This window comes from Phalangium opilio, unplaced genomic scaffold (assembly GCF_054372755.1).
Source record: "Phalangium opilio isolate 3A_F unplaced genomic scaffold, DU_Popi_V2 ptg000209l_1, whole genome shotgun sequence".
Classification (NCBI taxonomy): Eukaryota; Metazoa; Arthropoda; class Arachnida; order Opiliones; family Phalangiidae; genus Phalangium; species Phalangium opilio.
In genome coordinates, this window is record NW_028324217.1 from 7,081,483 (window position 1) to 7,103,835 (window position 22,353).

General features: G+C 36.7%; 2 protein-coding genes across 3 annotated transcripts in view; one reads left to right on the forward strand and one right to left on the reverse strand.

The window, feature by feature from the left end:
• LOC149618757 (glutamate receptor ionotropic, NMDA 2B-like) overlaps positions 1–22,353 on the forward strand; it is a 522,592-nt gene that overhangs the window by 283,205 nt on the left and 217,034 nt on the right. The gene's annotated exons all lie outside the window — the stretch shown is intronic.
• LOC149618765 (speckle-type POZ protein-like) lies at positions 12,236–15,803 on the reverse strand. 2 transcript variants are annotated; one of them, XM_089853895.1, is made up of 2 exons: positions 15,009–15,803; positions 12,236–12,375 (listed from the first exon to the last, which is right to left on the reverse strand). In XM_089853895.1, exons 1-2 carry the CDS (start codon positions 15,733–15,735, stop codon positions 12,368–12,370), a joined length of 735 nt encoding a protein of 244 aa, XP_089710021.1. In that variant the 5' UTR covers positions 15,736–15,803; the 3' UTR covers positions 12,236–12,367. The 2 variants fall into 2 exon arrangements, with proteins under 2 accessions (XP_089710021.1, XP_089710020.1); XM_089853894.1 differs by lacking the exon at positions 12,236–12,375 and adding an exon at positions 14,014–14,924.

Below are 22,353 nucleotides of genomic sequence, written 5' to 3' on the forward strand. Positions count from 1 at the left end.
AAGTGTTTATGGAAAAGTATGGGAAATTTATAAAATAGTGCAAAGTGTTAATGGAAAAGTATGGGAAATTCATAAAATTGTGCAAAGTATTAATGGAAAGCAAGGAAAGGAAGGGAAGTTTCTAAAATAGTGAAAAGTATTAACATGAAAGTAAGGAAATTAATAAAATAGTGCAATGTATTAATAATATAACAGCAATGATATTAATTAAATAAAAATGTCAGTGGAAAATTTGGTAAACTTGTAACATAATTAAAAATCGCAAAAGAAAAGTTGGGAAACTTGTAACATAATGGAAAATCGCAATAGAAAAGTCATGAAATTGATGAAATAAAACGAAACTCAAATAGAAAAGTCATGAAATTGAGAAAATAATTCGGGCAATTATATGACTAGGTTGGGATATTTTTGATAATAGTTCAAAGGTAAATGGAGAAATAGGTAAATAAATAGTAGTTCAAAGATTATTTAAGTCTTCGTGACATTTTTATTATAAATTTGTACACCCCATACAAGTGACAGTAATGAAACAAGCAAAAAGAACAAGGCAAAGTTGTGTACAACAACAAAGTTTAAAAGGTTAACGGAAATATCAATCATCGTTTTGAAGTACTTTTTTGTTAATTTGCTTTTGGTTTCATGAAGCGGCCGTGCTGATGTATTCCAAAATAGAGTGGTGTTATTGCAAGGTTTAGGGAGGGTGGCTGAAGGTTTCGCTCTAACCCTATCCTGTGGGAGAGAAAACGAAATTGATAGAAATATAGGAGACATCAACCAAGAAAGAGAAAATGAAAAATGAATAGCGCAAACCAGAAGTGAGATGAGACTAGAAGTGAAGGGCTCTAGCATTGATAGTAGATCCTGGCACTAGTGAACAAATTTGAGGATTTTATGCCGCTTCCCACGCGCCTACACTACTGAGAAAAAAATTGGTCGAGTTCCAAAAACATTTCCTACCCCCTTCCCCTCAACCTAAAGCGGCCGAACATGGATGCGACTCCTTGAATCTAGTTGGGCCGTCTACCGCCAAGAGCGTCTCACGTTTTGGAGGGAAAATTCAGAAACCGCTACTAGAGGGCCAACCGTTCTTGTGTTATCAAGAATATTCACTTTCGCTGAGTGAAGAATTTGGTTAGCTCAGTACTTCTGGTCTCATCTCACTTCTGTGCAAAACTTATCAGAGAAAACTACTTTTTTCCCCTACTAGGCTTATAATGATTTCGATATTATTGTTTCTTGTTCGTTGAAAATAAGCCAATAGAAGTAAAGGCAAGGTTTCAATGTCGGATTCAGCTTCGAGCATTGAACCTTAAGCAATTTGGAGTCGAAATCGGAATTGTTTTTCCATATGACGTAACATAAACCAGGAATTTTTATATTTATAAAAAGCAGGAATGAATAAACTATAGGGTTCTTTTACAGTTATCGAATGGAGGTAAACATGTTCGGGCAAGGATTTAGCTACCAGTATTCAACGTGGAGAAGCGAATGTATTTTTAATTATTTTGAAATCGAAAATGAAACAGTTTATCTATATCTATATAAATCAAAGTCTTGACTGACTGATAATCAACGTCCAGCCCAAACCGCTTGCACTAGAAGGCTGAAAATTTGCAGGAACGTTACTCATAAGTAGTAGGCGCGTACTAAGAAAGATTTTTTCAATCCGCAGCCATCTTAATAAATGGCGCCCAGAAATGTAAAAAATCTTCTCTATGCAACAAAGTTCGCGCGTTTCAACCGATTTCACAAATATATAGTACACAGGTTTCCTTTAACCTATAGACGGGCTGAATAGTCTTTTGGGTTCGATTTGTTGCCATTTTTTTAAATGGCAGCCACAAATTTAAAAAACCTTTCTTTATGGAGTAATGTCCGCATGAAAAGTAATAAAAAAATGTCCCGACGGGCTGACGGGCAACGCCGAGTGCCTTCGCTCCTAGGGTGCTACATAAATATTAGTCAACAGTAAAATCTAACCATTCTTTATAACATATTGATGGAAGTTCTAATTACACGCGAGCGACGCCGCGGGTAACAGTTAGTCCTGATATAAAATCATTAGCATCAAAGGCCCCAAGCGTTGCCCTTCGAGACATTTTTATTACTATTCCGGTAGCCATTTTTAAATATGGCGGCAAATTGTACCCCAATGTTTGGGAGCTAATATCTCCGTAACTAAATGTTGTAGACCCCAGCATGTTCTTTGACACTTTCCATTCAATTTGACCCAATTAAGAACACGAATTTTATTTTATGGTAGACTTAACAGAAACACCATGTATATCGTGTTCACGAAATGACGCACGTCATGTAATTAGACTGTAACCTCTCGTACGCTTAATGTGATAAGTACTCCAGGGTATTTTAGTATCCTTTAACTTAGCCACGTGTCTATTTTGGTTGCCGCAACCATCGCCTTCATTGCTTCTTGAAACTCTAACTGATATTGCTTCAAATGGGATATGTGAAGAGAAATAATATTCATCTTTTGGAAGGTAATTTCGAGGCAAGCATTAGTATTTCTCTTTTCTTTTATTGTTGAGTTGTTAGTATCAAAGGCCTCGGGTTTTACGTAGATTGGACGTCAGGACTATGCTTTGTATGGTAATACTTACTTCCATCTTTTATTTAAAGAGACTTAGATATGGAGATTGAATACTTTCGGGGCTTTTACAAGAAATTTCGTCTTTTCTATTTGTTTCTTCTGCTTTTACGTTTGCTTTATTCCTTTGTGGAAATTCGTTCTACTTAGATTCATTTTTTTGACTTTAGACATGGTCAAGATTAAAGCCGTGTTTACACTGCACAATTTGTAACCGTTTTCAACCGTTTTGAAAAGTATGTAACATTTTGCTTTCAACTACAGAGCCGCGATTACATTGGACACTTTGTAACCGTTTTTAACCTATTTGAAAAGGTCATAATGTAACATTTTTAAGCAAAAAGAGAGTATAAATAAGTAGAAGCTAACAGCTTTGTCAAAGTGTATTAGGAGTACTCGCTTTTCAATCATATTTGTTTAACTTTGCTAGAAATATCAGGTTGATCATATTTCATGATCAGTAAGATGGCAGAGAAATATGCGCGGGCATACTTGTTGAAGTTGAGACTAAAACTTCTATAGCGACAACTGTCCAGACCAGGTTGTACTTTTTGTGCCCCCTTTGGTCAAATAGAAAAAAAACATGCTTCATAAAGTACGTCCACGAATTTTTTTACAACCCTTTCCTCCTACGCAACACTGCGACGAAAGACTTTGGGTTGTGAGACTTAGTTTTTGAACGATCCTCAACGCTTAAAAGCAATAAGTAACGTGACCACAATCTATACCACCTTCCCCTTGCGTCACACTCCATGATATTGGGACGAAGTTTCCTAACTTGTGTGCGAGTTTATGAACGATACAGTATTGAAATTCTAATTTAGACTCATCATTGCGAACTCTGCAACAGTTTAAAAGATAATTAAGGTTTTTTGCAAGCGTACCTTTTCCCAGATTCAATAGGAAATCCCGTCTTTCCTAGAATCAACGTTGGGATTAGAACGATATATCCGATTTCAATTCTCTTATTTAAACAGGCTTTCCGCCTAAAGTTTGCCGTGTTTGTAGTGAGACTAAAGTTGGATGCCCACGGGAATCACTTGAAAAGTCGCGATTGTTCAAATCGCCTGATTTTGAGGGACGTTGGAGCGTTGCTTGCGTCAAACATTCAATAGCTTTATGTTTGCCGTAGCCTTCGTGTGGAGTTTAAATGATGATGGGTGACATGCGCACTGAATTTCTCCCGGGTACCTTGCGCACTCCCCTACCCTTCTGTAGGCGATTTTTAAGTGCTGGCGCGTAGCGCCATTGTATTTGTTTGAAAACTAGCTTCTATTTTTAAGAAAGAGGGGGAGACTTTGCGACTCTGTAGGCCTAAACGCTGAGGATGCTGGGAAGACTTCGTTCCCGTAGGTAGGGATACAGAGGCAACGGTATAGGTATGGGAGTTACCAGTATATTTTAGATCTTAAATTTATTAACTGGAATACCTTGAAATTCACGGTTGACTTTTCTAGCTCGGTCAGCGAAGTGTGCAAGCGAGAATTTTCGCACGAAACATAGGCAAACGATGTCAGTGGGCATCCGCCTTAAAATCTGTTTTACTAGTATCGCAAACTCGCAGGCCAAACGGATTAAATAACAAAATTTTTCATTTCAACGCTTGAAACCTCGAGGGTGAAAAGCCAAAGAGCCGGCCGGCTTGGGTTTCACCCATAAACTAAAATCGATTATGACCGGCCAGGAGACAGATAGCGCGTCGAGAGCTGGCTTGCTGCATGGGGCAAAGGCCACAGAATAAATAATGGACTTTAAGAAAGAGGTCGGCCATTTGCAACAAAAACAATTTACAAATCCATAAAATATACACAAAAACTTTTAAAAGTTTGGGCACCTCACAGCTTGCATTCCATGGGTTTTCGGTTTTTGTCATCAACGCCTCGCAGGGCGTTCAGTGCACATACCAAAGATATTGGTTAAGTAGTACGTATGACCGGTTTTCCTCGCTGAACGCCGTCAACAACACGTCGTACTCGTTCCTTATTTGGACGATTGCAAGTATCCTATAGAGCGAAATAGTAAAGATGGACCTTGGTGGATTTTGAGTCAAATATTGTTAAAACATCGTTAAGTAAACGATTGGAGTGTTTTAAGTAAATCGATCATTTTCTTCCTATTTATTAAAACACTCAAACCTTAACTTTAAATCTGTGACCAGGACGGTAAAATATCAGAGAACATTTTTGACTCAAAATCGTCCAAAAAACACGCCCCATAATTTGCGATGGATTTTGCGAAAACACCCCGTACAGATAATATTTTTTATTGTCATTATTTTGATTAAATATAAAATTCCTCTATAAATCGTGAACCCCTTTTATAGTCCAAAAAATCCATCAGATTTGAAAAATCAAAAACCATTTTTATATCAGAATGACCAACCCCTCGACGTTAAGCGTAATCCTATATATCCAGGAAAAATTGTATGTAGGTTGTATTTCTTAACGGACGGGGAGATGATAATAGTGAGCCTGAACTAGACCATAGAGGAGGTCAAAGGTTATTTCCAAACGGAGCGCAAAACACCCCCTCATCCCACTCTTGTCCCCGGATATTGGGCGACTCGAGGTCAACTTCCGGTTTCCCATTAACCCACCGGAAGCGCGGTCCGCCGTTCCTTTTCAAAATCACTTTGCTGACATCGGAGAAAGTAGTTTGTCTGAAAATAAGCATCGGAACTCCCAACCAGCGTCCAAGCGTAGTACTTTGTTTCTATTGTAATTATACAAAGTCCCTGGGGATGAAACACTATGAGGTCACTCAATATAAGGTATAAGCGAGGAAATTGGTTGACCTGGAATTAAAGGACATCGTTAATTATTAATCATAATTGGGGTATATTCAAGTTTCACTTCAATTGAAACACTGGTTAATTTTTGATACATATTTACCAAGTGCATTTGCAAGAACTGATAACGTTGAAAGATGATTGGGCTGTATGTAAAATTCAGCGATCGAAGATTTTCCCACATTAGTACGCATATTTGTATCACCGCAATATTGGAAAGTGCAAAATTATGAGATGTAATTATGGGACTTATATGGGTTTGGCTTTTACCATAAGGTCTGTTTTTACTTAGTTTTATTATATTCTTAGTATAGTGTCTTTAATTGCCGGTATTTTACCAAATATCGTCTTAAATTACCGATATTTTACCAAATATTTTCGTAAATTACCCATATTTTACCAAATATTTTCGTAAATTACCCATATTTTACCAAACATAGTCTTAAATTACCGGTAATTTACCGATTAAAGTCTTAATTTACCGAATACCGTGGTATATTGCCGATAATTTACCGAATACCGTGGTATATTATCGATAATTTACCGAATACCGTGGTATATTACCGATAATTTACCAAATACCGTGGTATATTACCGATAATTTACCGAATATCGTGGTATATTACCGATAATTTACCGAATACCGTGGTATATTACCGATAATTTACCGAATAGCGTGGTATATTACCGATAATTTACCGAATAGCGTGGTATATTACCGATAATTTGCCGAATACAGTCTTAATTTACCGAATACCGTGGTATATTACCGATAATTTACCGAATAGCGTGGTATATTACCGATAATTTGCCGAATACAGTCTTAATTTACCGAATACCGTGGTATATTACCGATAATTTACCGAATAGCGTGGTATATTACCGATAATTTGCCGAATACAGTCTTAATTTACCGAATACCGTGGTATATTACCGATAATTTACCAAATACTGTCCAAAATACCAGTAATTTTGGACTGTATTAGTTAAATTACCGGCATTTTACAACTATTTTAAAAATTACCGGTAATTTACCGAAAACCGTTGTAAATTATCCATTTATAACATAACATAATTTTTCCACGATAATTGTCACATTTCATAGTATTTTTGGAGCTCAAAACCTACATTTTAAACCTGTATTTACAAAAACATTGAATCGATTATTTACTAGTAAATAACTTGTAGTAAGTTAGTAACAGAGTAATTTTACCTTGGCGATATCAGAGCTTTTATTATTTTTTACGATGAAAAGCTACATCTACAAAAAGTAATTTTACTTTTCCTCAATTATGAATTGGTAATTTACTACTAAATTACCCTACAATTACCATACAATTACGGTAAATTCACATCTCTACGAGTAAATTAGTAATCCAAAACGTTATCTTGAAGCAATAAACGTTTAACAAAAAATAATGTCATTCGGAAATTATTTTCTGAACGCAACTCTAACCCTATCTAAACCTTAACCCAAGGATAACGTAAACCTTACACGTAGTACAGAGTTACACTGTAACACATAGATCGAGTTCCATTACAATAACAATCTATCTTTATAGCCCCATTTATCCGCACGAGAAATAAGCTGAGAAAAAAAGGTATCCAATAGCTTACTCTTTCTTACAAAGTGCCTTAGATGCTAGAATGGCAGGCAAAAAAACAATAACAGGATTTTGTCCAGAACATAAAAACTGCCTTGTATCACGCATCATACTTAACCGCGATTCTGTGTTAAAAATCATATTCACCCCACCTTTGACTGTACTGTAAAATAACAATGGGATTTGGGGAGATGGAGTTTGAGAAAACTGACTCCGAGAAAAGTACTTTCACTATTTTGTTCGTTAACGAGTTGCGGGCCAAAGTCGTAAAATCGTGAGAGATTTCGACACTATGTTTCGAATCAACCGGGTTTTGCGCGATGAACGCTGTTTTAACAAATTCCTGGATACTCAAACCTCAAAGTCACCAAGATGCAATGCATCTTTTAAAGGAATATGTCTATAAAGTCTGTCATTATACAGAATGTCCAAAAACGATGGTATACCTGAAGTGCAGACTGTGCTGTGCAGTGAACGATTTGGGTCAAAAATGTTCCAGTTTCGTCGGGCAGTGTCGAGATAGTACCACCCTGGGCCGGAAATAAGCACAGGACACTGGACATTATCCAGTAAAGTTTTAAAATGTCGCATAAATAAGCACAGGTCACTGGACGGTTGACCAGTAAATTTTTCCGAAGTTTTGATAGCTTGACTATGAAGACGCGACACAATTTTTACGCACTCCAGTGGACAACGTCCTATAAATTTTCCAGTCAAACGGGGTATCATTGGACACATGTCCTATAAGAAAATTTTCTTATTTCCAGCCCTGAGCACCACCTAGTATGTAAGGCAATAGCACACTTGGTCATGCACAAGAACGTAAGTCTTTACTCTAATCTGAATAGACCATTAGAGGTCATCTGTAGGTCACACCATTAATAAATTGTAAACGGTTACCCTTAAGGCAAAAGGTCACCAGATAGAACACACGGTACTTCGGTTCTACAACCCTTTAGGAACCCCATGTATATAAAGGTGCTTTGGCGATATATTGGTATATGAACTCATGTGAAATTTCACAGCTTTTTTAAGCTAGACAGTATCCACCTTATTCTCTATCGCCGGAAGTTAGGCTTACCTCGGGATTCGTGGAGGTGGGTAACTGGAAGAAATTCGTCTGTCGTCTGCTGCAGTACATATTTTAGGTCTTTGTAGCAGACGACAGACGATTTTCTTCCCGTTACTCCCCTCCGCGAATCCCGAGATAAGCCTAACTTCCGGTGATAGGGAATAAAGTAGATTGGTAATATGACTTCCAAATGGACCATTCCTTTAAATAATTGCAGAGAAACCAAGGCACATACATAGGCGGGGTCACCATCTTAGGTTATTTATTTCCCTCTAGCCAAGAGGTTACGCCAGATGGAGCCCCCTTCACTACACGAGGGAGGCTAGCCAACTTGAACTGCCTCTTGCGGTGCTTTTTGGCGCGAGGGAAATAAACCAAGAAGGCGCTTTAGTTATTCAATTGTTTATAGGGAAATAGAGCTCAAAATAGAAAAATCTACACATTCCACTTGTACTTAAGTATCTCTTTATGCCAAGAATAGCATGGGGTATGTTTTAACTGTTTTATGACATAATGATTGCATTCTGGGCAAGATTTATCTTAGAGCAAATTCCGAGTGAATCAGTTTGATCGTGTCTTTTGCTTTTGTTTCCCAATACGGAAATCTAACAGATTTTACTTGAGGAAGAAGACATTGCCGGGGTCTTGAGTTGAAACTGCGTTGCGTTTTCTCTTAGACTATTGCACTTATTTGGCTTCAGTTCTATTAGGATTTTAGATGAGATGGACTCAAGCAAGATTTTGACTTTTTTGTTAGAGAATGGAGGTTTAGATGCAAGAAATATACATTTTCTTAAATTTATGGGTAATTTCGAGTTAACTGCAAACATTCAGAAATTTTGAAATAACGACGGTTTTTATTTATCTACGTGTGTGATTATATACCCATCACACATGTTAAGGGGTTCTGCCGTAGAACCGATCTCAAGGTTGAAAATCCAACTGCTCCACTTGTTGGGCGGGAGCATTTAATCGCGGAATAAAACACGCGACGTGTCGTCGGTCGCTAAAAGGTCACTCTCATTACCTCTGTTTTTATTGTAATAACAGTCTTAGGCTTAGAAATGAACTTTTGAAAAATTACATAAAAATAACTGAAATCTTTTATCAAGTTTTATTAATGATTTTGATGTTATTTTATAACATAAATCGATAAAAAATGGTTGTCATATCATTTTATTCTGATTTTAATATGGTTGTAGGGTTTACGAGCAAAGATGAAACACGATTATTATCAAAAATGGAATCGTACCATTTATTTTAGCAATCGTAGTCATTACCCCATAATCATAGTGAAGATGTCAGATAAACTCAAGTAAAGGGCTGAGTTAAGTGGTTACGAATCTCTATTATCACGTGGTGCCTTCGAGTGGCGTTTCATACACTCAGAAGCAGACTAGCACCATTTTGACAATAGCGCGATAAGCCTCGGCGCACCCAACAGGAATAAGATATATTGATAAAATGTAGACAACGTTAAATATATTTTTTTTTAAATATATTTAAAAATATTTCATACCTTTTTCATGAATAATAAGACGATACTAAAACCACGAAAATTCATGATTCAAATTTATTTAAACACGAAACCAAATATAATCAAAGCACAACAAAACAATTCATAGGTTTCTTAATGACCAACATATATTTTGAAGACAAAAATATGTTCACGGATTCAAGTTTCTTATAAATTAATTCAGTCAAGGCAGCGTAATGATGCCCTCTTCGCAAGTGTATTTACTTAACATATCGAAAATGCTTTTGAGTAGTCTTTTGCAAATCCCTGGTTCCAGTTGCTGGTAAAAATCTGAAGCTAATACACCATCCCAGTGGGCAACCACGAACTTCACCGCTTCTGTTTTCAGACAGACTGATTCGTATATTTCCGCAGACTGAAGTACGTAAGCCGCATTCTCCACGGTAATATTTGGCACTATACTATCGACACAAATGCCCTTTAAATCGGGTAAAAGACATAGGTGGGCTGCTTCTAATAATCCAAAATGGTTGTCTTTAAGGTTGGGAGGTGTCTGACCGGTGTAGAAAAAATGCAGCAAGCCCTTGACCACTGGGGCGTCAAATACGCCAGTCCAATTGACGGAATTAGTTTGACTTTCCCGCATGTTGGTTTGGAACATTTTCTTGAAATACTCGGACTGCGACGCTAATACGAACTTGTGACAAGGAAATTCCCTATCCTTGGTTTTGATGATCGTGTCTGTTAAGATTCCTTCGTCCAACAATATCTTTTGCTTTGCGAAAACGTTACTCTCGTCGCTCGAAGAAATGGTTAGAAAGATTTCAATGTCGTTGTTGATTTTCTCGTAATTGATAGGATATATGAAGGAATCTAAGTAGAATTCGTTGAACTTCGGGCCCTTCATGTCTCGCTTGCTCGAAATACCTAATTTTTCGTTTCCGTTAATGTAGATTTCCACTTCGCAATAACATCTTTCGTACCTCACCTTTCGATTCTTTTCGAAACCGCTCAAATCAACGATCCAATAGCTATTGACTTTATTATAGTTACTGTTAATTATCCATTGGTGTAATTCATCACTCTGTTCATCATGCGCTTCAATATTTACGATCCATTCGTAAAACCTCATTTTAATTTTTTTCCGAAACGTTTGTTTCCTTATTTTAAAAATTCTCTCGAGTGACGTCGCGTTAGTGGACATAATTTGACCTTGAAATGTAAGTCCAAGCAATAGTTTTCAATCTTTTTCAATAATTATATCACCCGTATTAGTTTTACCAACCATTCAAGTTAAGCATGAATGACAATATGATGCAGCGTAGGCAGGTTGAAAGGCGTGTTATCTAATCGTGGCTTCACTTTTTCGAAAGATTACGTAATACAAGTTACGTAGAAAACATTCCGTACTAGCTATGTGTGGTTGGGGTCTATCATTATACAGAATGTCCAAAAACGATGGTATAACTGAAGTGCAGAATGTGCAGTGAACGATTTGGGTCAAAAAATGTTCAAATTTATCGGGCAGCGTCGAGCTAGCACCACCCAGGGCCGTAAATAAGCACAGGAAAGTTTTAAATTGTCCCATAAATTTAAAAACTAAGGGGGTCAGTGGACGGTTGACCAGTAAATGTTTTTGATAGCTTGACTATGAAGACGCGACACAATTTTTACGTACTCCAGTGGGCAATGTTCTATAAATTTTCCAGACAAACGGGGTATCAATGGACACATGTCCTATAAGAAATTTTTCTTATTTCCAGCCCTGAGCACCACCTAGGGTTCATACAACTTTTGGAAAACAAATTATTGCATAATCAAAGGACATCACCGTATCTCTAATAACCAGAGTTATGAGCCTCCAAAGTAGTGTAATGTTAATCCTTTGGAGGATATGTTTATGAACATTTTGCTTAATTACTCGGCCCCTGTTTAACGCCAATTTCCCTGAATTTTACTAAAAATTCTAAATTTTCCTGAGGTTTTTGTCAACTATTTATTTCCCTGATTTTTCCAGGTTTTCCCTGTTTTCCAGGCTTGCATGAACCCTGAGTAAGTCAATAGCACACTTGGTCATGCATTAGTGACGCGTGATCGAGTGAGCTAAGCTTTAGCAGACGATATATGAAAGATTTTAGGATTCTTGGCGATATTTCTCATTTTGGATTCGGCTATTTTAGTATTCAAAAGTCATGATTCAAAAATTACCTTTTTGCAACTCGTTTTAAATCATCTGCTTTCACATCTCTACATGAAAATGAATGTACTGACGCGACAGAAATGAAACTAACGAGGTGATCGACGTGAACGTAAGTCTTTACTCTAATCTGAATAGGCCATTAGAGGTCATCTGTAAGTCACTCCATTAATAACTTGTAAACGGTTGCCCTTAAGGCAAAAGGTCACCAGATAGAACACACTGTACTTCGGTTCTACCACCCTTTAGGAACCCCATGTGCTTTGGCGATATATTGGTATATGAACTCATGTGAAATTTCACAGCTTTTTTAAGCTAGACGGTAAGGAGTAACGGGAAGAAAATCGTATGTTGTCTGCTACAAAGGCCAAAAATATGTACTGTAGCAGACGACAGACGATTTTCTTCCCGTTACTCCTCTCCACGAATCCCGAGATAAGCCTAACTTCCTGTGATAGGGTTCCAAATGGACCATTCAATTAAATACTTGCAGAGAAACCAAGGCACATACGGGGTCACCATCGTAGGTTATTTATTTCCCTCTAGCCAAGAGGTAACGCCAGATGGAGTCCGCCTTCACTAAACGCGGGAGGATAGCCAACTCGGACTGCCTCTTGCGGTGCTTTATGGCCCTAGGGAAATAAACCAAGAAGGCGCTTTAGTTATTCAATAGTCTATAGTGAATTGAAGCTAAAAATAGAAAAATATACACATTCCACTTATACTTAAGTATCTCTTTATGCCAAGAATAGTATGGGGTATGTTTTAACTGTTTTATGACATAATGATTGCATTCTGGGCAAGATTTATCTTTGAGCAAATTCCGAGTGAATCAGTTTGATCGTGTCTTTTGCTTTTGTTTCACAATACGGAAATCTAACAGATTTTACTTGAGGAAGAAGACATTGCCGGGGTCTTGAGTTGAAACTGCGTTACGTTTTCTCTTAGACCATGGCACTTATTTGGCTTCAGTTCTATTAGGTTTTTAGATGAGATGGACTCAAGCAAGATTTTGACATTTTTTTTTTGTTAGAGAATGGAGGTTCAGATGCAAGAAATATACATTTTCTTAAACTTATGGGTAATTTCGAGTTAACTGCAAACATTCAGAAATTTTAAAATAACGTACCGATATATCGGTATCGGTTAAAAATGAACCGATATTTCTACCCGATATTTTTTAAAGAAAATAAATACTTATGTTGAGAGTAGATGGCGCCATAAGACCTAAACTCTGAGACAGCTCAGTTTTTCATCTATTTTTGGATAACGTAACTAGTGTCTAAAATGGGTTTTTCGTATGATAAGCCAGTTTTATAGTTTCAAGTAGCGAAATTGGATCGAGAATCATCTATAGAGATGGGCCGATACCGATACCATATCGGTATCGGTTTGATATCGGTTTAATCGAAGGATCGGGTAAAATATCGGTATCGGTACGTATCGGTTTCCCAAGTATCGGATCATATCGGTATCGGTTTAAACTGGTATCGGCCCATCTCTAATATTTAGCCACATCGGGTACGAATTTAAATTCCCCTGTTATGAGTCCTGTAACTCCTGTTCGTTTATTAATGCCTACACTAAAATTAAATGCACTCTGAATCACAACAGGTACTTATGGTTTCTACCCCTTAAAGGAATAGCGACGTGATTTAAAAATTATCTCAAATCTGAAGAAAACCTTACTTTTTTGAGAGTTTAAACTCTTCTGATTCCAAAAATATGCTTGAATAATATTTAAATATGAAGGAAAACACAGAAAAATCACTTTGAAAACTTGAAATTTGGGGGGCAAAAGCAAATTTGCGAAGAAGATTTTTGGCGGGTTTTCTCCTTGCTACGTCACTCACGGCATCTCGCGGAAAAGCCAAGCGCGCGCGCCCGAGACTCCCGAGTCTACTAATATAGAACTATCTCTGCGCGCGAGTCTGAATAAATTAGGCTTAACGCGGCGCGGCGACATTAACAGGCGCTTCACGTGAGCGACATCTAGAGTGAAAGTTTCTCCTTACTACGTCATCAAGCAAAACAAAATTTTAACTAGGCCTTTTCCAACACTAAACTTTGATTGCAATTTAATAAATTGCTACGAAACCAAATACAAAAGTAAACATATCATAATAAACTAGATTTTTCAAGGATTTTTTTAGCATTTTAAGTTTGTGGGTGACGAAAATTATGTCACTAACACTTTAAGCACTTATAGTGATAATTGTGGTGCTGATAAGGTCACTTTGTTTACGACCCAAAAGAAAATTGAAACACGATTCTTGGAAAATATATTTTTATCAGTCGTATTCATACTTCCCTAATCAAAATATCATTCAGATAAGCTCAAATTGTATTTTTAAATTAGAAATAGATGGCTACGTGTCTATTATCACCTTGTCTCAGGGAAAATTTACAATATGGCACTACAAATGTTAAATCTCGTTATGAAACCAGGGATAAATTATATTTTAGAAGTAGGAATGGAGAACGGTTAGTATTAACTTCAGTCCGACTCATAGCCCAGCATAGAGCCCCTCCCTTCAACGCGTAACGAAAAGTTTAAATTATCTTATTGGCTCACTTAAACTACGTTTTGATGACGTTGCTGACGGGGACGGCGAAAAATACGTAATTCCTTTCTACCTCTATGACCCGCCTCTTCTTTCATACCCGTGGAAGAGGGTCCGGGACTTTGACGCGCACCCACATTACTCTGTTCTCCATTCCTACCTCTAAAATTAAATCTATCCCTGATGAAACCAAAATGTTGCTCAAGCATGGTAGAACATACTGCCTGGAATAGACAGACCTATTTTATGAATCTTTGACCACCTGACTTAATTGGAAAATTCATATTTTTTTAAACTGATCTCTAAATACAGTCAAACCTTTACATTTAAACATTTGTAAGATTTATTATTTCTTAGTTAGTTAATATGGCAACGTATATAATGAATAAAAAATTAGAATGTCAAAGATATTCTTTAGAAATTGTTAGAACTTAATTAAATCAAAAAGGAAGCTTAAGCATTTTAATTTATTTCGTGAAGAATGTTTTTCCCAAACATTTCGAAAATACTTTTGAGTAATCTCTGGCAAATATCTGTTTCCAATTGATCATAGAAATCAGCTCCTAGGTCATAATGATGGGCAGCTACGAATTTCACTACCGCTCTTTGAAGATAGCCTGATTCGTATATTACCGCTGAATGAATTACATCAGCAGCGTTCCTCACAGAAATATCGGACGCTATGCTTTCGACACACATACCCTTCAAATCTGGTAAAATACAGAGGTGGGCGGCTTCTAGCAGTCCAAAATGGGTGTCATCAATGTTGGGGGGTTTCTGACCAGTGTAGAAGAAATGCAACAGGTCCTCAACCACTGGGGCGTCGAAAACGCCAGTCCAGTCGATGGAATTCGTTCGACTTTCTTTCATTTCCGTTTGGAACATTTTCTTGAAATATTCGGAATGCGACGCCAGCACAAGCTTGTGACAAGGAAATTTCCGATCCTTGGTTTTGATGATCATATCTGTTAGGATGCCTTCGTCCAATAAAGTCTTTGGCTTTTTGAAAGGATTATCCTCTTCGCACGACGCTATGGTGATACAGATATCTATTTCTTTTTTGACAGTATTTCTATTATCATAACCGATGTAGTACATGTAGGGAAAGTTGAATTCGTTGAAAAGTGGGCCTTTCATGTGTCCGTATCGGCTTGTAAACTTGTCTTTTTCATTACTGTATACTTCCACTTTGCAATAACATTTTGCGTACATCAGATCCGAATTCACTGCAGAACCACTAAGATTCAAGAACAATTCGTAATTCGTATTGGTATATGAATATTTTACTTTCCACTTATGTAACTCATCGCCATGTTGATCATACGCTTCAATATTTAGCATCCATTCACCATCCCGATCTATTTTTCGCCGAAACGTTTGTTTCCTTATTTTAAAAATTCTATTGGTGGATTTGCCTTCGGTGGACATTATTTGACCTTAAAAGCAACTTCAAACTATTTTTAGCCTCTTTAAAAAATCAAATAACGCGTATTGATTTTAACAACCGTTCAAGCTGAGCGTGAGTGACTATCTGATCCAATGTAGACTGGTAAGACAAGAGTCTAGACTTTATCTAATCACCGCTTTTTTTAAGAATATAGATTATTGATTATTGAATAGAAACACTGTCTTCCTTTTTATTAATACTCCATTAAATTTCTTCTTTATTAAACTAGTAACAAGTAACAACGGAAGTAAATAAGACATTGAGTATAATATCTTTGAATATTTGCATTTATGTATTTTTTTACTTTTCGCACTTTATGGGTTTGCATAAATATTACATTTACCCTTTCGAGCTGGCTGGCTGTCTGGAAAAGTTCCTTTTTTAGTGTGCGGAATTCGTAAACTTTTCAGAAGTACTCGGAACCATTCCACTATCTGAACAATTTCTTAAACTCTATATTTTTGATTCCAAAAATTACTTTTCCAACACTTTTTTAGAAGCAAACTTACGTTTGTTATTATATTTGAAATATAATATAAACAAAATTAAAATTTCAGCAAATATTCTTTTTTTTAATAACATACATAATAACGGAAAAATCTCACGTCATGCTTTTCGTTCTGTACCCCTTAGAAGTTAAAAAGCATCTCTTAAAAATTTGAAAAAAAAAAGTTCTGATACGAATAAGCAAATCAGAATTTAAGTAAGCATAGGACGCAATACCTACACGGAATAACGTAGGTTATTTCTCTCGCGCCAAGAATCAACACCAGGCGGAGCTCACCCTCACTACACTTGGGAGGATAGCCAACTCGGACTTGCGGTGCTTCTTGGCGCAAGGGAAATAACTTAAAATGTCGGCCCCGCCTTTTTCATGTTTTCTTCTCTTATGGAATGGGCTGAATGAAAGCTGAAAATCTGCGCATTCGACTTCTACTTTAGTATCTCTTTATGCCAAGAATAGTATGGGGTATGTTTTAACTGTTTTATGACATAATGATTGCAATCTGGGCAAGATTTATCTTAGAGCAAATTCGGAGTGAATCAGTTTGATCGTGTCTTTTGCTTTTGAGTCCCAATACGGAAATCTAACAGATTTTACTTGAGGAAGGAGACATTACCAAGATCTTAAGTTGAAACTGCGTTGCGTTTTCTCTTAAGACAATTGCACTTATTTGACTTCAGTTCTATTAGGTTTTTAGATGAGATGGACTAAGTTAGATCTTTAGTCATTGTTAAGAAAAAGACGTTTGACTGTTCTTGAATCTTACCACATATGGTAAAGCGTCTATATTATCAGCTGGTCTCAGGTGAACTTTACACAGGGAAAGGCAAGCGTATGAACACGCAGTGTTACATGTCATAGGGAAAAATTGGGGAACGTGTGTTATTCTAAATATTTTTTCTCTCCATACTAAACTAATGTTATATATTTCATACATTTTTATGAATGTTTGACGTTTCAAGCTGATACTGATTTATGTTTATTAAAACATGAATCCAAATACAATCAAAGCTTTACAACAAAACCTTTCAAAGGGTTAATAAATTTTACTTGAAAAAAAAAAAAATGAAAAATGATGTTTTTCAAATTTTCTCGAAAGAGCACTTTACTGAATCGGCCAATAGAATTTCATTTTCTTCCCAGCAGTGATAAATGTTAATATCTGAAATATTCATAATTATATACTCTTTAGAATATAAAGGGAAAAAACTTAAATCCAAAAAAAAAATGATGATAAAATATGAGTTTTACCAAATGTTTAATTGGAAGCTCTTAAAACTTATTTCAATCAACAAGAATGTTTTTCCTGAACATTTCGAAGATACTTTTGAATAATTCTTCGTAATCGCTTCGTTCTAAATTATCCAAGAAATTTGTAGTTATTACATCATCCCAATGGTCAGCGATGAACCTCAATAATCCTCTTCTCAAATGCTTTGATTCGTACGTTAGCGCTGACTGAAGTACACAATCCATATTATCCACGGAAATATTTGGTATTATGCTGTTCACACACATGACCTTCAAATCGGGTAAAAGACAGAGGTGGGCGGCTTTTAACAGTTCGAAATGGTTTTCCACAATGTTGGGGGGGTTTTCACCGGTGTAGAAGAAATGCAACAAATCCTTGACCACTGGGGCGTCAAAAATCCCAGTCCAGTCGACGGAGTTCGTTTGACTTTCCTTCATATCGGTTTGAAACATTTTCTTGAAATATTCGGAATGCGACGCCAACACGAACTTGTGACAAGGAAATTCCTGATCCTTAGTTTTGATGATTGTGTCTGTTAAGATTCCTTCATCCATCAAAGTCTTATGTCTTTCGATAAACGTTTTCTCGTCGCACGAAGCAATGGTGATAATGATTTCGATTACTTTGTGGGGATTCGAAAAACTATCACAATCATTTAAGTAGTAAATGCATTGAAAGTCGAATTGATTGAACGTTGGGCCTTTGATGTATTCCTTGTGGATCGTGACTTTTTCGCCATTACAGTAGAGTTGCACCTTGCAATAACATCTTTTGTACTTCACATCTTTATCATTTACACATCCGCTCAAACACACGAACCACTTATTACTAACAGAAGTATAGTATCCCCTCATTTTCCACGGGTGTACTTCATCTCCAGCTTGATCATGGGCTTCAATATCTATTGTCCATTGAGTATTCCTTGATATTTTTTGCCGAAACCTTTGCTTTCTTATATTGAAAATTCTTTGGGTTGATGTCGCTTCGGTGGCCATACTTTAGCGTCAAATAATTATTTTCCAACCTTAAGCCTATCAATAATTATACAACGCGTACAGGTTTTATCAACCGTTCAACTGGAGCGCGAATGACAATGTGACCCAGCGTAGGCAGATTAGACTAGACGTCATGTAATCGTGGCTTTAGATTTACAAAAAAATATAGATTACGTAAAATAAACACTACCTTTCCATTAAATTTCGTCTTTGAAAAAATGTTAACTATGTTAAATTACGTATTCATGTGATTCCATAAAAAATAGTTACAACGGAGGTAAAAAAACTGGCACTGAAATGTGTTTGAATACATGAATTTTTGTGAGGTTATTTTTTATTTTTTCGCTCTATAAGATGTTAAAAAGTATAATATGTACCACTTCAAGCAGGCTGTCTGACTGGAGTGTTCCTTTTTTAGCGTGCAAAATTTGTAAACTTTTCAGTTGTACTCCGAACCACTGATCAATTTCTTAAGCTCTGCATTAACAACTTAATAGTTCGGAAAATTACTTTGCCAATAATCTTTTTTTTTGTACAGAAAACCTTTCTTATTCTATTTGTAAATAGTTATTCAACCCTTCTTTCTCCGGGTTGTTTTAAGTGAATTTAAACCAGGTAGAGTTTCGTGTCTAAACACTTAATAGCCTTATGAAGTACATGCATGATGTTGTTTTCTAAGAAAGAAATAGGCTTAATGGCTAGGCGTTCTTGGGCCTAACCTTGAGGAACTCAACCGAACTACTTCTCAAAATTTCCCTACTGTTACTGATATCAGGAATGGATTTAATTTTAGAAGTAGGAATGGAGAACAGAGTAATCAGGACTCTCGTCAAAGTCCCGGAAGAAGAGGAGGGTCATAGCTACAGAGGTATAAAAGGATTACGTATTTTTCGCCGTCCCCGTCAGCAACGCCATCAAAACGTAGATTAAATGAGCCAATAAGATAATTTAAAATTTTCGGTACGTGTTGGAGGGAGGGGCTCTATCCTGGGCTATGAGTCGGACTGATGTAAATACTAACCGTTCTCCATTCCTACTTCTAAAATTAAATCTATCCCTGCTGATATAAAGTTGCATTTTAGTCAAATTTGGTAACGAATTGCGACGAGGATCCGTAAACAAGAAGCAAATAAACAGCTTTCCCAAAAATATACGATATAAGATGCTAAAGTATTAATGTATTAATAAATTAATCAAATTTGAATTTATATTCATTATTTTTGACAGTAACGTTCACCATTTTTCGTATCGTTAAGTACCCCTTGAAATTTAAAAAGCATCTCTTGAAAATTTGATACGAATAAGCAAATCAGAATTTAAGTAAGCTTAGGACACAATAGCTCGGTATACTAGGCTTAAATGACTTGAAGAGTGACATGAAAAGAACGAAGTAACAAGGCTTGAACCAAACCAGCATCGGTACTGTATATATATATTGAAAAAAGGTCCTTTAAAACATACAATATATTCTTTGCCATAGGAATTTGCGGGAAGTTTAGGGTAAAAGAAAAGAGCTTTATTTAAGCACCAGGTTGCGCCGGAGCCAAGACAGGTCAGTTTCGGAGCTGAGAAGCTATTTGCACTCGCTTTGACATCTCTCCCGTTTGAACTCCGAAGCGAGACTAGGCCAGGGACGAGCTTTGCGAACACTAGAAGGATTTCTGATGGTCTTATGAGAGAGTGAGAAGGCTTTTCTCCGTTACCATAGCAACTATAAGTGTGAGATTCGTGGTTAAGGTGAAACAGAGACTAGTGAAGGATGCTCTATAACCGCATCGGGGGCGCATTCTATTCCTCCCAGCAACATTTGCTGTTCCTTTTTTTCCAGGCTTAAAGGAACTGCAAAGAAGACATCGGCGGGTGGGTAAAAATTATTTGAAATACGTCACAGACATCACGTGATACCAAGATACAAAGACTCTTCATAGAGTGGAACTTGACATCTTGTCCTTGTTTTTCGCGAGATTGCAGCGCCAATTCCATGAAGTGGTAGTTTTCGAAATAAAACGAACTAAGCTTATTTGAACCACGCCTCTCCTCAGTCACGTGCCTCTGACGTATTTCAAATAATTTTTACCCACCCGCCGATGCCTTCTTTACAGTCCCAGGGGTGCAAAATTCTTTAATCCGGCCCTGGTCACTTCCTCTCAGTAACCATTGGCAAACTTATGAAATATATCTTAATAAATTACGTTAGCACCAGGGGAAGATTTTAATAGTTAGTTGACTTTTCCTTAAAGTTGGGACGGTGCGAAGCCATTAATCCTATTCTTCTCTAGAGCCATACCATTTTAGCTTTATGAATAACCCCTAATCAAGCATGTCTTTAGTGGATTTGAATGTTTCACACTCATAACATTTTCCTTTGGGAACCAAGATCGTTCCGTATTTGGTTGACACGTCATCGCTCTAGCTCCGAGGATCTGACCTAGTTGCTCCCAATGAAAGACAAAAACTTTTTCAGAGCGGTTTTGTGACGTCATCAGGCGCTCCACTTTGGTCTCTAGAGTCGGATTGGTTGGAATCAATCCGGGAGCAAACCGGGAGGGGCGACTGAGTCTACGGAAGACGCGCCTACGTCTCAGAGTCGCTCGTTTTTTCCCAATTTGAAAAACATTTTTTTCTTCCGAGCACTCCCCGAAGGAAAACGCCATAAAATCCAAACATTGCTCTCAACGTTTTCTCGGCTTTTGTCCATTTTTCACTAGTCTCTGTAGGATGGCGTGGTAAAGCTCCTTGGATTGTCATCTGAAGACTTCTTTTTCTTTTCATAAAAGTTGGGACTTGGGCATTATAGAAGTTATTAGGAGCTCTTTTACGAGATGAAGATGTTGGTATGGGGAAATATATATAGTTAGGACCAAAATCTTTTCGTGTATTGAATGTGGAAATGGGTTATTTGAGTAGATTGCAAACTCACGAACGTACTTTCAAAGGAGGCTTTAAAAGTTAATTTTTTTTTCTTTTCAATCGAAGTTTTTAGGTTTCACTTGTTGAGTGAATTGATAAACATGCGTGGAATATATTTGGATACAATCATAAGTCTATAATATTCTGTACAAGTTTGAGTGTAAATCATATTTGTTACGCGCAAGCTGTGTTAAAACTGATAGGTAATCCGTTTTATGTTCTGATAACTGTTCATTTCCCAAGCTCACTTCAACCTTTTAATTCATTTCTTAAGCTCACTTCGAGCATTTGAAGATCATATCCGAAACCGATTTCGAGAGTTTTAACTCCATTTTAAAAGCGCAATTGGAGCTCTTTAAGCTAAGCGCATTTCACGGACATTTTGTAAGTACCGTTGAAGCGGTTGTTTCACATGTGTAAACCATTTAAATTGCTATCTCGTATAGGTACTTTTTCTGAACCTCTTTGTCCTTACGAATTTTAATATAGTTCACAGCGTTTGTAGGCTGCTTTCACAGTTTTCAATTTGTGTCAGTTAATCTACAATTTTAAGCCACAATTAACGCAATTTCACGATTTTAAACCATAATTAATGCAACTTTACAGTGTTAAGCTATAATTAATGCAACTTCACAATTTTAAGCTAAAATTAGCGCAACTTCACAATTTTAAGCTAAAATTAGCGCAACTTCACAATTTTAAGCTAAAATTAACGCAACTTCACAATTTTAAGCTAAAATTAACGCAACTTCACAACTTTAACTTACAATTAATGCAACTTCACAATTTTAACCTGCAATTAATGCAACTTCACAATATTAATCTATCATTAACCCGAAAAATTTTAACTTAACCTATCAGTAGTTCACAATTTAAATTGTTTATCATTATCATAAACCAACCTCTTGTTTTTGAGCCATGCATAGTAGAAGCTATT

Coding starts and splice junctions, on each gene's coding strand:
- LOC149618765 (XM_089853894.1), bottom strand. CDS start 15,735: ATGTCCACCGAAGGCAAATCCACCAATAGAATTTTTAAAATAAGGAAA. Junction 14,925..15,008: donor TATTTTACCAGATTTGAAGG/GTATGTGTGTCG, acceptor TATACGAATCAG/GCTATCTTCAAAGAGCGGTA.